This window comes from Branchiostoma lanceolatum, chromosome 5, assembly GCF_035083965.1.
Source record: "Branchiostoma lanceolatum isolate klBraLanc5 chromosome 5, klBraLanc5.hap2, whole genome shotgun sequence".
Lineage (NCBI taxonomy): Eukaryota > Metazoa > Chordata > Leptocardii > Amphioxiformes > Branchiostomatidae > Branchiostoma > Branchiostoma lanceolatum.
In genome coordinates, this window is record NC_089726.1 from 20,150,281 (window position 1) to 20,168,431 (window position 18,151).

Here is an 18,151-nt window from a genome sequence, read left to right on the forward strand (position 1 = left end):
TAAATTAAGAATCTATAAAAAAAAAAGCTTACAAGTTCGCTGTGCACCAAGCCATATACTTTGTAATGTCAGTGAAAAAAGTCAACACTTGCAACAAGTACAATAAAAATACATACGTTGAAGACATACGTAAAAGTTTCTTGGACCTATCTGTCAACTTAAATCGTACATTATTTTGACAATTATTTTGATACCAGTATTCTCCCGCTAATTGTGTGTAAGTCTTTTCTAGTAGGCTCTAAAGCAAACAGACCGCGTACATTGGTCTCTTGCTATTTACCCAAATCCACTGCCGTCCCCAACTACAAACAGACACGTACTTAAAGCACGCACTCCGCCAATAGGGGAGGTTGCACCTGTTAAGGGTCGGGGGGCTACGTGCTCTAGCAAGCCGAGTTTCAGGATGTAGACCCGGGCATTGTTGCACAGATCCGGGTGCGTTTTCGAAACGTTTAGGCCGTGGACGTTACGTTAGAGTTTCGTCCATTTCTTGTCCTTCTTTTTGGTTAGGACAGGCACTCTTTTTCGGCCTATATTTTGATTTAGTTCATCGTGACCCATGAGTTATTCACACAAGAGTGAACGACAATATCTTCTGTCAGATTTTAACGTAAGCTATTTTTGTGGAAGGACTTGCGTCAGTGTTGCGGACGACTTCATTCCGTTCTGCTGTTTGGACTTCTAAGATTCGTTTGAACAATCTCTGAGACCCGGAAGTTTACTTAGGACTGTCGCGGCTGAAGTCTTGTTACTGGTCACAACGCGAGACGTGCTAAGATTCCTTGGTACTGAAGACATTTTGTTTGCTTGGTTGATTATAAGAAGGCTGTCTGTTTTGTAGTTTTTGCCCGGGGCGACTGAGTCAGCTGTTGTTACGCTCGAGCCGAAAAGATCCGTCCACACTTCGATCGTCTGCACGCCTGTCAGTCAATTAACAACCTGTTAGACGACGTGTCAGAACAAAATGGCGGCGCTGGCTGTGTTTTGGACGATAATCCTTGCCACTTTGGTCTCCTCACAACAACAACAACTACTACGACAACAAGGCACGACAGGCTCGCGACAAATGTCCATGGTCGTGGACAAGAAATCCCTGACTGAACAAGACTTCGTACGAGTGTTGAACGCGCCGGAATTCTTCACCGCAACGCCGGACTTGGTGGTGCCCGTCGAATACCGCTGTAGCAAGGACCGAATCATTGGGGTCGACGTTCGAGCCAGCTCTCTCGTTCGAAACAACGTAGACATCTTCAAATTCAGGTGGCAATGCGAAAAGACATTGGGGCAGTCCAAAGTCCGAACGGTAGCCATCACCCTCCCTGATACCGTACTTTACAAAGAAGACCGCTTGGTTCGGAGAGCCGTTTTCGTGACTTCCATGGAGCTACGGGTCTGGTTGATAGACAAGTCACTGTGGACTCAATACAAGATGAACCATTACGTTAGAGCCTTAGCTAAAGTCAGCTACCCTATGAAATCCGTGCCCCCGTACTCTAGACCCCCCAAAGATCACAAACAATGCTGGAGATGGGACGTTGAAATGATTGACAGGTACACAGACGACTTTAAGTACGCGACCTGTCCGCTCGAGCCTGAGGTGGTGGACTTCTTCACGTTTCCCGTGGCTTTTGGAGGGTACAAAAGGGGGGTGGTCAAGGAACTGCCGAAGTTTAAGGACCTTGCGCTGAGGCAACACATGGGAGAAATCTCCACAAAAGCTCGGTAAGTTTCTAACAAGATTATTCTTTATACGTATAAGATATTGTGTATACCGATCGCCATAAAAACTGGTATTAGTATTATAAATTATAAAAGTTATTTACCGACGGCAGTACTATTTTTTGGTGTTTTGTGTCGTTTTGAAATGCTATTGTGTGCAAATTATGATCGAATTTTTCTTTGAAGAGTTTGATTTTACACCCAGAAATCTAAGCAGTTTTTCTGATAATACCTAAAAAGTGAAAACAATGTGAGTGACCTCCTTTATGCTCACATATATATTCATAGAGTGCAAACTTTACGAACAGATATATGTAGCGCATTCATAGCATACAACATTGTGTGGTTATGTTCTTATATCACACTTATGATATATCACTGATGTAATTTTGTCTTTAATACTAAAGTATGAATGTTTAGACAAACTGCATGCGTAAGAGTCGTCAAAAGGCCTCAAATTTAACCTGAAAATTATACTTTTGCCCCCCCCCCCCATTCGCAGTGATTTCGTATTTGTTCAGCGTGTGACGTTAGCCGCGTTCCTTTGAACCGGATAAGATGTGTTGATAATGACCCATGCCTCAGTAACCACTCACAAAAAACCATGTTGGGTCGTGTGGCGTAACGGCAGTGTGTTCGGCCCAAAACCCAGCGGTCCCGGGTTCGAATCCCCTGACGCCACTGATGTTGTGCACTGGGGGAAAGCACTTTACACGACTTTCCTCACTCCACCCAGGTATAGAAATGGGTATATATTGTTCTCTGTACCGATGCTGTGCCCTTGGGAAAAGCAATTCACACGACTTTCCTCACTCCACCCAGGTGTAAAAATGGGTATATTGTTCTCTGTACGTGGCACTGTTAAAATAAGTTATGAAAAACTTAAGTGCAGTGTCACGTCGTCCTTGTCTGTCCAAAAACGACGTAAAACAACAAACCATGTGCAGCCTCTGTCACACACATTATAACATCGCACGACACAGTCTTAGGGAAGCCGTAGATTTGTCGTACAAAGTTCTGCTGTCTTGTGATTGATAGATGTGTTGTCTGTTGATAGTGACCAATGCCGCAGTAACCACGTGCGGAAAACAAACTATGTACCACCATATTCGTCCCCTATCACTCATACATCGCACGACTGGTGTACGATACTTTTGGCGACATTCGTAGGACAGATGTAGATGTGCCGTACAAAATTCTACTGTCTTGTGGCGAATAAATGTCACATCCCAGTGTACGTCGCAAGATAGGTTTACGACTTTCTTAGGATAATTGTAAATGTGTCGTACAACATTCTGCTGTCTTGTGGCGGAAAAATATGTGTTTATAATGACCCATTCCTCACGTCACGTCTCAGTGTGCGTCGCAAAACAGGTTTACGACTTTCTTAGGACAATTGTAGATGTGTCGTCCAAAAATTCTGCTGTCTTTTGACTGAAAAGGCTCTCGTAGATCCTTGTAGGTTGCTTCTGTCACGTGTAACCCTCTCAAAAATGACGAATCCTACGACAAAAATAGCACGACGTATACGTGACAACGACTTTTAAGCCTCCCTCTCTCGTCCTAATCTGGATTTGTGTTACCCTTGAATTTATAATGGGAATATCATTCAAAACGTACAAGTATGACCAAGAAGACAACAAAATACAGAAAACTTAAGAATATTCGTAATTTGACGATGGAATTCGTTGAGTGCTTTGTCAATTCGAGTGGCCGCAGCGACGCCGCCAGCGTGCCGCGGGTCCAGTGAGAGGGGGGCTTTAGATCGATAAATTTGACCCACACGGCTAACCGCACATAGAGACCACGTTTACACATGTAACTACAACTGTCACTTTTGCATGGCTTCTAATATTACCCGTTTGCGCTCAAATTGATCTATTGCCTTTGTACAAACGGTCTCCCGTCAGGGCTGGTAAAACTTTAACCTCGGAGCTAGACTTTAAGTAAACTTTGATTGCATGCATTGACGTAACTCCAATCCTAAACCCCCTGTCACACTTGTGCGTATATACAAGCCCTCATGTGTTGCGTATTAACATGTTTTTAGTTAAGGTTAAGTTTGTAGCCGAAGAAGTAATTTCTTTGGTTTGATAACTAGGCTGTACAACGATGGGTCAAAGTAGAAAACAATTTCCTCCCCCCAAAAAAATGTTACTGCGGAACTCATACGCACTTGAATATACGCACAAGTGTTACAGGGCCCGAAGTTTACTTGGTCTTTATACTTGGTCTTTATAGGTCTTATACTTTTCGGGACCACCCCACTAAGCTCATAGCGTCCGCCGAGCCACAAAAGGTTTAGATATTGTAGCTTGACATTTTGCTAACTCTTACTTCTTTTGGAACATATGAGCAATGTAACTGTAACTGTTGATTTATAGGGTATGGGAGCGCTAATGAAAAAGGGACTTTGAGCGCCATATACTATAATTCTTTCAGCCTACGCCGAGCTAAGACAAAATAACTGTAAATTAAGGGAAAAGGAATTTAAGAACGTCTGTTTACAGTCATGTATGCAAGGACATTATTTTACCGTATAATGCACTATATATCTATTTCGATAATCACCTTTTATCTCTTTATTTTCTTCCAAAATTTCCAGCGTCTATTCAAAGTCAAAGTGATCAGTTATATGTGCCTTTAACACATAAACCTTAGGTTGCAATAAACTGTTGTTTTGCTGTACTCTTTGGCTAGAAATAGTGTGAACAAGTCGTCTCTACAGCTTTCAAACGGATCGATACAGTAGAGCGTCTGCATTGTGACGTATAAACCAGATGACACGACGAAACCCGGATATGCCGTCTGAGTACGTGGGTAAAACAAGACCTCGCTGTTACAGCTGCAGCTTGGATTGATTCTTTGGTTTGTCCCTCGACAAACAATCTTTGGACATTAGAATTGTTTCAGATTTTCGATTGAATATGCAGTCTACGTGCGTAGTCATTCAGACTATATCTAGAATAAATAATGGCTTGAAAAAGCAGTCTAAAAGTGTTAATGTGGTCAAAATAAGCCCCCTGTATAACTGATTTCGTTCCCTAATATCAATCTGATCTATGACTCTCGGTCAAGATTTGCTGAATTCGTAGTCTAAAAGAGGTTGTGATCTACATCCGAGATAGTTTGAATCCTCCTCATTTCGTGTCTGACATTTAGTTTACGACCCTGTATTTAGACGCCCGTTGACGGTAGGCGGGTTACACAAAAACACAACGTTGCAGTTGAATGAATGCATGGCATGGTCTAAACACGGGACTAATCTATGACTATACATCGGATTTAGAACAAATCGTATTTACACAAGATGTGTAAACAGTGCATTTTGCGTAATATATGTTGGAACAACCATTACAATGTTATAAGGCCCCACTATGCTAGTTGGGGCTGGCACGCAGTGTGTCCCAGCAGGGCCTGATCAGGGAGGGGAATCTGTCCAGGCTGCCATTCAGGGCGCGCTAATTTGACAGGTCCGCCAGGCCTGGGTTCTACATCTGGAAAACTGTAGGGCTCTAACACTGTATAACCCTCCAAACCTTCGTGAATTACTGCCTTCTGCCCCCCTCCCCTTATGTTATCGTCGAATTTCTAGCCAGAAAAACCCACCAGACAAGGAAATATCAAAATTGCATGTTTATTCTTATTTCCACGGGAAAGAGGATTCACATGGCTGTTTGACTCCTGACTGGTAAACGCAACAGCATGTATTATAGACCCAAAACATGACGATGTTTTCGGTAGAAGCATGCATTTACCTCACCGAGTCCACCATCTTGAATCGCATAGAATTCTGGGTGAAAACACGCGCTGTATCTAAGCAACAGACTTTACTGAATTTCCTAGAGATTAAATTCACGTGACAGGTAGGCGGAGCCTCAACCCGGGCTTCTGGTGGAAGTCTGGAGAATGACCTGGGGGCGGGCTAGCCTGGCAGCCTGGGCTCCCACTAGGATTTCGTTAATTGGAACAAGAGGTCGGGTCTACTCGGGGGTCTACTAGTAAAGCGGGGCAGTCTGCGTGCGGTAAACATTGTAATGACCACGTTTGTGCAACGGAGCTTAACCATCTAGAAAATTAGTGTCGCCAACCAACAAAACGTGTTTGGTTGCAGGGTTTCTGGGAAACAACAGAATCTCTCAACTGTTTTATAAATAGCTTTGACAGGTTTAATTAAGCTTTACAAATCTTCTTAACAACGACGAAATATCGCCCCCACCCCCACTGTAAGCTACCAATAAAGCTTAGATTGGTCATAAACTAATTAGTGATGTCTAAAACCGTCGAATTCCGTATATATCGCACTACAACCCAAACCAGTTTTTCACATTTAGGCCATGTTGATTTGATTATAAGAATGACATCCGCGCATCAATTTTCCCCCATTCCCCCAAAAAGTTTTCTGCTATACTGTAAATCGTGCAAAGTAGGTACAAAATACGCAACTATATGCCGTAAATTGCAAAAAGATATTTCGGAAAATAGATACTAATGTCTAGAATTCCAAATTCAAAGAAGAAGATGTGAAAGACCAAAAATGAAGAATCCATTAGTTGGTATGCTACAGTATTCTCTGTGTGTTTAGTCATTTGTTCAACCTTCCTGACCACGTGGATAGAAATAAGATAAAAATACTTTGTTATCCTTGAATTAACATAGTTTTCGTATATTTTCAGTTGGACGCTGAGTGTGTGGGTCTATCTGCAGAAGTACTGCAGTATGAACCTGTGCGGCCTGTACCACAAGGCGGCCGTGGACGACTTCTACCTGACTCCAGTTATATTCGTCACCGACACCGGTCATCTGTTTGTACAGGTTTGTACCAAAATATTCGTCGCTTGTGTATTATTTCCATGAATAAGGGATATAGTTTTGCGCTTGCCCGTCTGTCTATGTGTGTTTGTGTGTGTTTGTGTGTGTGTGTGTGTGTTTGTGTGTGTGTGTGTGTGTGTGTGTGTGTGTGTGTGTGTGTGTGTGTGTGTGTGTGTGTGTGTGTGTTTCCGCAGGCATAACTCTAGAACGTCTGGATGAATTGTAATGGCCTCTAATATGTGGGTAGGTGTTGAGAATTCGAAGGTGAAGGTCGATTTTGGGCGATTTTGGGCAGAACTTCCATTTTTTGTATCTTTTTTTCTGCTTTTAATTTCGATAGGAGGGACGTGTATCGTAACGGCATGGTGTTTGGCCCAGACCCCAATAGGTCACGATTTCGAATCCTGCCATGTCATAGATCTTGTGCCCTTGGGAAAACCACTTAACATGATGTGTGGAAATGAGTACCTAGCTTCGGTTAGGGACGTTCCTCGGATAGGACATGAAATTGAGGTCCCGCGTTTAAGGCGAGCCACACCTCGTGCACGTTGAAGAACCCACCACACTTATAGAAAAGATGGGTCTTTCCCGGTGTGAGTGGATCAAACCTTACAGTCGGTGTAGGCTAGTTGGGCAACCCTGGCATGTACATGCTGAACCATTAAATAAAAGTATAGGCTTCGTCAGCAAGTTGAAGTTGGTAACCTAAAAAAACAACGAAGAAGAAGGAGGGAGTGTATCTAGTTAAGTTGAAGGTAGACGACCATGTGCACCATGAATTGTGAAATGGTTTATTTCTTTCTCTCCACCATGTTTTTATCTAAGGGCCATGTCACACTTGTGTGTATATTCAAGTCCGCATGAGTTGCGTATTAACATGTTTTTGGTTTAGATTAAGTTTGCAGCCGAATAAGTGATTTTTTTTGGTTTGATAACTAGGCTGCACAACGGTGGGTCAAAGTAGTAGAAAAAAATTATTCCCTGCAAACTTTACTTAAACCCAAAAAATGTTCATGCGCAACTCATATGCGCTTGAATTTACGCACAAGTGCGACAGGACGTTAAGCCCCAGTCCTTTCTATACGTTGACGTCTGCTAAAAACCAATCTGTTGATTGTTTGTTTGGTTTTTAAAATCTAAATGTTACTAATGTTACTAATTTCGTCTTGATCTAACACAGGTGTCCATGGTACCACAACAGCTGCACGCGGTGTTGTCCATTTTCAAGCTCCCCCTCCACCAATGGTTTCGCCTGGACTTCACCCTTGATGGGAACTACTTCAACACAACGGTGACGTACGGACCAAACCTCGACAAACAGTACTTCATGGAGGACCACTTCCCGAGAACCGTCTATTTCGACGACGTCAGCGGCCGCCATGTTTTCGGCGGGACGGACGTCGGGCTCCAGGCCATCAAGGGCTTCTTGGCTCACGCGAGACTTTACCGAACTCACGTGGTTCCGCATGACGTCATCCCCATCCCTCCTGCCAGCGACGCCATGTTTGCAATCGAGTTGCCGCAGGAGTACAAAAACTGCGAGGGATTCAAGAGGTACACCAACGTCAAGCTACGGCACTACAAGATTCTAAAAGAAGATGTGTTGAGGAGAAGAGTTTGTTTGAGTTTTTATGCGGAGAAGATGGAAAGGTATCGCCGCGGGTATGTGGATCCAGAATCGATCTGCACAGTCTATGCCGGCCCGGCTAAACAGGAATATGTCACGACGAACGCACTCATTAGAAAACAGGTCGCAAAATACACCCGAATCTACAGCTTGCACGACAAGGACCTTTCCGATCAGTTATACCAGAAAGCCATCGATACCGTAGACGTGGAGGGACTGAGAGGGGTCGTGAGTTCGATACCCATGCTGCAGCAGTCTGCGTGTTTGCGCGGCGGGCACGCGGCGTATCTGTTGTCGGTGCTCTACACCACAGGCGCCGGCGTCAAAGCCGACCAGGCCCGGGCCTGGAGATACGGACTCCTCGCCGCCCAGCTTAGCGGGAAACTCGGCCTGATGTCCATCGCGCACAAACACCACTTCGGGTACGACGGCTACCCGATCGACGACGACATAGCCTACATCTACTACAAGAACATCGCCGACCAGACGCAGAAGGATCGCGACGAACACGTCGAAGACGACGTCTTTACCGAGACTATCCGCCTCACCGACACCAACGCTCTGAAGGAAATCACCAACGAAAACGACGACCTCTTCTTGTGGCTGAAGTTCCAGGCTAAGAAGGGAGTCACCGACGCCCAGTCCGCCATGGCGCGCATGCTCTTCTGGGGACAGCAAGGCATCAAGCGTAACCTTCAAGCGGCCTTCCGGTATTACGAAATGCACGCGCAACAAGAACCTAAGAACCCAGAGGCTCTATACGACTACGGCATCGTCATGTTGAAGGGACAAGGCACCGAGAAAGACGTGAAGAAAGCCATGAACACCTTAAACAAGTCCGCCAAGTTAGGAAGTCCTGCCGCCATCAACGCTCTCGGCTGGTACGCGCTCAACCACGAGGGCAACGCTACCAAAGCGGCGCACTACTTCCATCAGGCCGACCGCAAGGGGAACCACGACGCGGCGCACAACCTCGGCCACTTGTACTGGTCGGGCGGCTACCCGGGTCTGAAGAAACCCGACAGGGGCAAGGCGTTCGAGTGCTACTGGCGGTCTGCGCAGAGGGGGCACATCGAGGGTTCCATCCAGTCCGCCATGATGTTCTATAACGGGTACGGTCTGCAAGAGAGAAACGCGTACAACGGCGTCATCTGGGCTCGCTTTATCGCAGAAATGAGCCCCGAGCTTGGCAAGACTTTGCGCAACGGCCTCCTAGCTTTTCGGCAGAAGAACTGGTCTAAATCCCTGCTATTCTACCTCCTTGCAGCAGAGGCTGGCTTGGAACAGGGAGAATTCAACATGGCGTATCTCTGCGAAGAAAACCCCGAGGGTCTAGCCGAAAGTTTCATCGAGAAGGACTGCAAGTGGAAATACTACAACCTGTCCACGCTGGCAGAGTGGCCGAGCTCGTACGCGCAAATCAAGATGGGCGATTTCCATTGGTACGGATGCGGTGGCAAACGCGACGCTTCGGCCGCGGTGAAGATGTACGCGAAGGCAGCGGTACAACAAGACCCCCAGGGTCTCTACAACCTGGCTTACCTAGTAGGAGAGGGGGTAGAGATTGAAAACATGACACTTCTAAAAATAGGCATAAATCCAGTACACAAGACAAGCAACGTCACTCTAATGTCGGAATTCTACAGCCGTTGCCGAGAGTCACGGAACTCTGACGCCTTCATTCCCTGTTCGCTGGCTCTGGCGAGAGTCCAACTCTTCGATATTTGGCAAAAGTACGAGGGTTTCCTCAAACTGTCCAGCGTCCTCGGCGTCGCCATGGTAACGTCGCTAACGGCCTTTGCCGTCCATGCCCATATAAGGGCAAACAGACAAGACGTAGATACGGTATAATAACGACCTATAGGGGTTACAGACAATGGCAATTCTGAGACAAGGTAAGTGGGGAGGACAATGGATTGTTTCTCTCAACTGAAAATGACGATGAGAATGGTGAACATCAGTAAAAAGGCTTTCATGATAGCTGATATTGAAAAAGTGCCCTTTTTGGAGACGACGCAGGGGCGAGCCAAGTGGTTCTGTATGTATAGAATATACGATATCCCCCCTAGTTTCTCTCAACTGAAGATACCTTAGAAAATGACTAAGAGAATCGTGAACATCAGTGAAAAGGCTTTGATGATAGCTGAAATTGAAAATGTACCCTTTTTGGCGAAGCCGTAGGGGCGAGCCAAATGGATGTTCCGTATGTATGGAATATACGATATTCCCTTAAAAGTAGGCAAAATATAGAATTATACGTATATGTATTGATGATGAAATGTCAGTCGGAAAGACTTCGGGCCAGGTGTAATAATTTTAGATCAATAATTTCTCAGGCCTCTAGAAGTGCAATATGTGTCATAATACTTTAGAGGATGTCTTCCAAAACTTTAGAATTGTATGTAAATGTGGTATATGAACTCAAGGTAAACTAGAGAATTGCTTCCTCCTACATACATCTTTTAGATATAGATATAAAATATATTAGCAAATATCAAATATGATTTTTTTTCTTTAAGATGAATCCAGTATTTTGCTTGGAGCATAAAATGGGTTTTCAAAACAAGCGTAGTATCTTGTCCTAGTCTTTGTTCGAAATGATAATGATCGCAATTTATACGCCAAAAAAAATAGTTACTCAAGCAACTGGATAAAATTTTGAAACAGTCAGACGTTTCAGACAGCATCCGCTTGCTTGAGTAACTATTGTTTGCGTATCTTACTACCTGGATATCTAACCTTCATCAACGTGATCGCAATTTATGTTTGTGGGAACTTAAGAACTAGAAGGAGCTGTTTATGCGTTTTATGTTGTGGATAAAAGAATGATTCTTCGAGCAAATGTAAAATTGGACATGGCAAATATTCCTCGATATGCAAACACATTCCCATAGTCAATAGGGGCCAACATTTCTATGTTTAAAGCTCATCAGACTGTTACAGAAGAAGTGTACATATTCAGTTACCAGTTGATATCAATTAGTGGACATACTTGCAAATTAATTAATTGTCCATAACGTATATCAGTTTTGAATCCACGACAGAGATTCTGGTCAATCTCCTGCAACGTGTGAATGTGTCGCTAGGTGGCAATCGTAAGAGCAAGCAACATGAAATCATTGTGCCTTTACAGTACAATAATAATTTATAGGTTCACTGCTCTCTCATCTGTAATGTCACAGAATTGGCGAAAGAAAATCAAACGCAGATAAAATTGAACGCAGATAGAATTGAAAGGAAACACTCTTCCATAGAGGTACTTGTTAGAAAAGGTTAATGGTAACACAATAATAATAAGCTTTTATTGGTTAACGTTACAAATATGGTGCAACTGAAAAACGGTGGAACTGCCACCGGCAAACCCAATAAACCGAGCGTCGATAGTTAAAAAGAAACATTCTCCTTTAAACAGGTAGATGTTATAAGTAGACGTTATAATGATAACATACCGTGATTTGTTACAGATAGTCAGTAATTACCTGAGGGCTGAACTGCCATTGCTCCTTGTCCTTGCCCCCTAATCCATATAGTACGCGGGGCTCTACTCTCCAAGCAGAGGAGTGGGTCCGGCTGGTTTTTTACTTATTTTTATGTGATTCTGTCGGGCTTTCTCTGTTGTCATATTTTGTTTGTCTCACCAAAAAACTTGACAAAGTAGAAAGCCCGACAAAAACACATAAAACACGTCAAAAAACAGCCGGACCCACTCCTCTGCTTAAAGAGTAGTGTAACTACATATTGACCAAATTTTTTATGTGCTTATTGCCTATTCGTTGCAGGGGAAGGTTTAAAAAAAAGTACGATTTGTTAATCTGTTTATGTTATCCTGTGCAGAGCACGCATGTATAACAGTGTGTTAAACACTGAGGGCGTCTACCCTGAATAAAGAAAACAGAAATAAATAAATAGATACAATTATGATAATGATATGGGAAGATAGAATTAAGAGGCTGATACGTTGAATGAAAGCACAGATAAGTTTCGGGATAAAAGATTCTGTATTGGTGTTTGGAAAAATGCAGATTGTATTCAGCCAGTTCTGCTGCTAATAAAATTTACGAGTCTGCTAAAAAAACCTGTCATTATCTTAATATTGATAAAGCGTTTGGACGTGCCATCACAGCCTCATGTTTGTTGGTTTTCCACATGACGTCACAGCCGCCATATTGGTTGGTTAAACCGAGAGGAGTCAAATCTATACGTCTGTGTATAACGTGTTTTGCACGTGACTACAATTACAGATAAAAACTCAAACTTATGTGACAACTCCAAAGTTTCACAATCCAACATGGCGGACGATGCTTACGTCATAGTCTCGCGAGTGCCAATAGACACATGTTTTGATAGGAACTCGCAGTACTGTTCCTGACTTCTTTAAAGGAAATTTGCGAGTCCCAATCTGAACATCTTTAGTGTGTGTCCAGGTTAACGTCCAAATATGTAAGCCATGTTGCCTGGATACCAAAAAGGGTTAATGGGGTTACGTGTGTTTTTCGTCGTCTTCTTCAATCGAACTCAAGCAGCCACGGGGACGACTGGCTTTGTGCGTTTACTTTATGCCTTTGACATATGTTCTGCCATGCCAACTAGCAGTGCCATTAAAGGAGCACCGAACTTCGAAGATGAATTTGATTTTGTTATGTCTTGTCATGAAGAAAAGAAAATCATTTATACACTCAGTTGTACTTAAGCCTGATTTTATATCAACTTTTACACAGACTGACATTTTTCTCATACAGCATACATTTCAAAAGCGGGAACAATCTATTGATACTTATCAATATTGCTGTACCTACATATAAAATATAAGAAGTTATTGGCCCTTCCAAAGAAGCTAATTAAACATTTAAACTCCTTGGTAGTTCCTCCTAGGTAACGTTACTTACATGTGGTTAGTTATTATCTCAATGAAAAAATACTTTTTCATTGGTATATTGTTTTGAGTGTGTTTCCGTGTGTGTTTGCGTGTTTGTACGTTTGTGTCACCGGATGCTTAAAGTCAGCATAACTGTAGAACGTGTAGATGGATTGTAATGATATTTGGCATGTGGGTAGGTGTTGGGAGGAGAAAGGTCAAGGTCGATTTTGGGCCCCTGGTATGTGCCACTGGAACTGCAATGTGTCACTGCATCTGCAATGGCGTATTTGTAAAAATCTCTAAGGAGAATAACTGAAGAAAGGAAAGACAGATTTTCATGCTATTTGGTACGCAGGTAGGTTGGACAGAGATGTACACACTGAAGTGCAAATTAGGCAAATTGGGACTGAATTTGCATAAGTAATGAGGAAAATCTTTTGCGTTTTTTTCATGTTTGTGTCACCGGATGCTTAAAGTCAGCATAACTGTAGAACGTGTAGATGGCTTGTAATGATATTTGGTATGTGGGTAGGTGTTGGGAGGAGAAAGGTCAAGGTCGATTTTGGGCCCCTGGTATGTGTCACTGGAACTGCAATGTGTCACTGCATCTGCAATGGCGTATTTGTAAAAATCTTCTAAGGAGAATAACTGAAGAAAGGAACGACAGATTTTCATGCTATTTGGTACGCAGGTAGGTTGGACAAAAATGTACAATCTGGAGTGCAAATTATGCAAATTGGGACTGAATTTGCAGAAGTAAAGTCAGCATAACTGTAGAACGTGTAGATGGATTTTAAGGCTATTTGGTATGTGGGTAGGTTTTGGGAGGAGAAAGGTCAAGGTCGATTTTGCCCCCCCTGGCATGTGTCACTGGAACTGCAATGTTTCATATATTTGTTACGCAGGTAGGTTGAACAGAGATGTACACACTGAAGTGCAAATTATGCAAATTGGGACTGAATCTGCATAAGTAATGAGAAAAATCTTTACCTCCATTCTAGGCATGTTGTTGGAGCTCACACCTGTCACACCTGTTAGTTTCAGACCCAGATTTAGGTGCAAGGAAAGATAGACACTGTCAATCTCATGATAGTGGAACGTTTATACACAGAGCTGATAGATATATATGGGTAGTAAGGTTGTGATGATAATTTAGAGTTTCTTTGTTGCAACTTATTCCAAAGACTGGCTGTCACTATTCGGGTGTTATTTCAATCTGTAGTAGTACGTTATAAAACACATCATATATAAAAACACATTTCATGGAGATTTTGGGTCTTCAGACTCTTGTTACAAAGGAGATTCAGGTTTACACTCCAAGAATACAGGCAATACAGCAACCACTATTATGAATGTTGACTTCACTATTCTAAATATCATGGTGCTGATATGCCATCCAATAATTTTTTTGGTGCAGACGTATGGGGTACGTCAAAGTGTATGCATGACACATGTTTATGTTTAATGTTTATCGAAAAATGTCCAGAAATTTTTGCACACGAGATTCATGTATCCACACGCTGAGAATGCAATTAATGGAGAAACCACTGGCACTGTGTGGATGACAAATTTTCTCATGCAATTGTGATCCTTTTGCCATATATACAAGCCGAAGTTTTCAACAGCCTAATGTCATTCAATAATTTAATGGCTGATCCACTTTTCTTAACTCCCATGCTTAAGAATTTTCTCAATACTATATATAGTTTATTTTTTTCAAATGTAGTTAGAACTGCAACAGCAAGTTTTCTTAAATTCAAGCTTAAAATGTGAAGGCCCTGTTGCATTTGTAACGGGCATAATCGGACAACAATATTCCTTCAGGCATAATAAGTAAAGTAGACAATCAAAAATGCCACAAAAATCACAGGGAAAACGATCCTAGCGAAGAGGTCCACTTTGTTCGCCTCTTTCTCCGCTGGGTGTTGCTTGTCCTCCTCCTCCCCGGCCCATGCTGTGGACTGTCGTGGCGTTGGTTCCACCCTGGTCGACCACAGTGCCAGCTGCATGTATGTGTGGGAAGCAAAAAAAAAAGAATTAGAGCGAAGGCTAGGCCGGCTCATCTGTTCTAGGAAGACTAAGGAGTCGGATGTACATGTACATGTACAGTGTTTTTCTTAGTATTGACGAAACATTTTAAATACATTTCAATAAGCAAATCTTACATGAGATACAAATTGGTGGGTACTTTAAGCACTATCAAGCCTGTAAAACCTTTAGTTGCGCGTCTTATGCAATCATATGTATGAATAGAATGTTATCGATAAATATCAATAGAATATTATCTATGTACCAGTGAATGCCATACATTGTGCCTTGTACAATTGTTGTGCAATAAATTTATTTTATCTATTTATTTATTTATTATGTAAACACTTTTCACTCAGATGCCTTTGTGTTAAAAATATTAACACTTGTAACTCGGTAACATGGAATGGGAATCTAGATTTTAGCAATCTAGCTTTTAACATAGCTTTCTACTAATTAACCTAGCTGTAAAGAAGCTGTTTCAAACCCTGAATAGGAATAAAATAACAACCTTTCCTCCTGAGCAGATGTAGTTGACCAGAACAGTCTCCAGCAAGGTGAGCATCACCACAACAAGACATCCTATCATCCAGATGTCATAGGCTCGCACCAGGTTCGTCTGGAAGTAAAGAACAGATGTGTAATAGCCTCTAACAGACCTTTTAGGCTGCTGACTAAATATTAAAAAATGCCCAAATAGGCTGAGTAATCTGTCGCATTTTCCACCCTTTAGCATTTTGACATTCTCCCGCTGGACGAAAACACCAAATGTGTTATGATAGTCTCTACCACGATCCTGAATTGCTGGAGAAGTTGACCTCCAAACCTTACGACCTTGCACGATATGGACTATGAGTATGGCGCACAAATATGTAAATATCAGTGTATTGTTTTGTATATGTGTACCTAGGACCTCCCTGAAAATCAGTGCAAAGCCATTGAGGGAGCTACCCTAGTAAAAGAATACAGTAATAGATAAATAAATAAACCCACTTGTAAATCATTTGCCTAGGCCAATTTTTAATACTTTTTTAGCAACCCAAAGAGACTAGAATCATAGCATACAGCTAGAATTTCAAGTGGCCAATCAAATAGGTCAGCGATTGGTCAAAACACCCAAGACGTTCATAACAGTCCCTAAGGTCACGTGTCTAAGGTGACTGGTTACTTGACTTCTGACCAAGACTGCAGTAACATAACTTTCAGAGAGCAAGCTGAATAAGTACCCAACAAACCAAAGAACAAAACTCGTCAAACATTTAGTTGATGGAGGTCTTGACTAATCTCCAAGCAGATCTATAGGTTGCGAAGACCGTATCCAACTGGCAGAAGAAGTCGCTTTTGCAACCCAAGCTTGGATTGCTATACAAGCTCCTTCTTCCAGTTGGATACGGTCTTTGCAATTCATTTGGCCTGCTTGGAGGCTAGGTCTTGACGAGGCTCACCTTGGGGTTTTCATCGTTGCTGCTCTTGATGATCTGAGACAGGAGTGTGCTGATCCCCAGTCCGACCCTCGCGTTGACCTCTCGGGGGTGCAGCCAGGTGCCGAGCCATGACGTACACACCACTGACGCAGTGGCCAGGAAGGTCTGGAGCACGTGACGCTGCAGACCGCGGGAAAACTGCAGACGGACGTCCAGGGTGGAGATCTCACTCAGACCTGAAACATGAGCACATCATATTCGTTACTCTCCTTTGAAAGTTTCAAGAATCAACGACAGACTTTCAGATGCAAGATACTATTTTTTCAAGTTGGGTGTCTATCATTTGATTCTTAACATTTTTTTGTTTCTAAGCCATTAATGAAACATTTGTGTTTGTGTTTGAACAATTCGTCTTTTTAACGTTTCTGCAGTTCATTTGGAAATATGTGTGATGTCACCGAGACTTAGTATCTTTATGAGAATACGAAAGATCAGTTCACCTGATGTGTTGGACTTCTTGCACTCGTTGGTGTTGTACTGGCAGCTGCCGAAGTAGGCTTTGCACACAGTGCACTTGTTCCCCTGACTGCACCCCCTCATACCAGGGCAGTGGTTGGCGCTGTAGGCACACTTGCCTGTGAGCAGATGGCAGGCTGCAAGAAAACATATACTGTCGCAAGTTAGTAGTGTTCACGTTCAGAAATACAACAACTGTAACTGTAGTTGTACTGTAATGCAGAAGTGCTCGCGGTGGTTTTATGTTCGCGGTTTTCGCGGTGAACTCTTCGGCGTAGACTTAAAACCACCGTGAAAACTTTTGCCCGCCCATGGCTGTAGCGCTACTATTGTTTCAAACGCGAAATTAAGACCGCGAAGACTCTATTTTCGTCCTACCGCGAAATAAAAACCCCGCGAACTTAAGTGCATTTACAGTATATGCTTTTCTAGGCGAGTGTTGCCATTTTTCCAAGGGAAGGTAGCTTAGTTTGGGGGATGGCATCTTCTAGAGACCGCAGATGATGACAAAACATAGACTGTTGACGATTACCTGGCGCAGTTTTGTCCATTTTCTGGATCGAAGAATGAACCCTCAGCCCTGTCAGTTCGAACTGCGACACGATGGCGGTCATGTCTGTCGTCACGGGCCCGGGAGAGCTTGAGTTCTTTCCCGGGAGGAGGGGGAAATACAATCCGCTGTCTGCAGAAAACACCAATCTAATCTACTTGCCAATCGATGCACCACAGTACATTACCTTGAACTGGGAAAATCACAAATGACTAAATCCTTTGTGTAGAATTCATCAATTATCATACCATGTCCATTGTATTAAGTTCTTAAGGTGATATTTACTTCACAACAGCTCAGAGCATCTGGAACACTGATGCTTTTTTTTTCAGAAAAAAAGGAAGATATCTTACATCCACGTAGTTTTAATCTGCATTCCTGTTGATCCAATGGGTACCTCGCTATACTCGGCACACAGGTCAGGTACAGAGTCCCCCTGTAAATGGATAATCTACATGTTAGTACGGTGTCTAATGCGTCTAAAACTATAGAATGGTAGTAAAAAGAGTATTTACAAGCAATGCAATATAACGCATAAAGATAGCGTTCAACAGACATGCAAACATACCTCAGAATGTATATACATATAGAATAGTACCTAAACCCAATCAGGAATG

General features: G+C 42.8%; 2 protein-coding genes across 2 annotated transcripts; one reads left to right on the forward strand and one right to left on the reverse strand.

Annotated features, from left to right (window-relative positions):
• The first annotated feature begins 389 nt into the window (after positions 1-389).
• Positions 390-10,592, forward strand: LOC136435656 (protein sel-1 homolog 3-like). Its single transcript, XM_066429305.1, has 3 exons — positions 390-1,722; positions 6,396-6,534; positions 7,712-10,592. The coding sequence occupies exons 1-3, from the start codon at positions 965-967 to the stop codon at positions 10,007-10,009; spliced, it is 3,195 nt and encodes a 1,064-aa protein (XP_066285402.1). The 5' UTR covers positions 390-964; the 3' UTR covers positions 10,010-10,592.
• A 3,619-nt stretch (positions 10,593-14,211) lies between these two features.
• LOC136435937 (glycine receptor subunit alpha-4-like) lies at positions 14,212-16,904 on the reverse strand. The gene is made up of 5 exons (XM_066429646.1): positions 16,898-16,904; positions 16,490-16,704; positions 15,556-15,663; positions 14,885-15,019; positions 14,212-14,232 (listed from the first exon to the last, which is right to left on the reverse strand). Exons 1-5 carry the CDS (start codon positions 16,902-16,904, stop codon positions 14,212-14,214), a joined length of 486 nt encoding a protein of 161 aa, XP_066285743.1.
• Between the last annotated feature and the right edge of the window lie 1,247 nt (positions 16,905-18,151).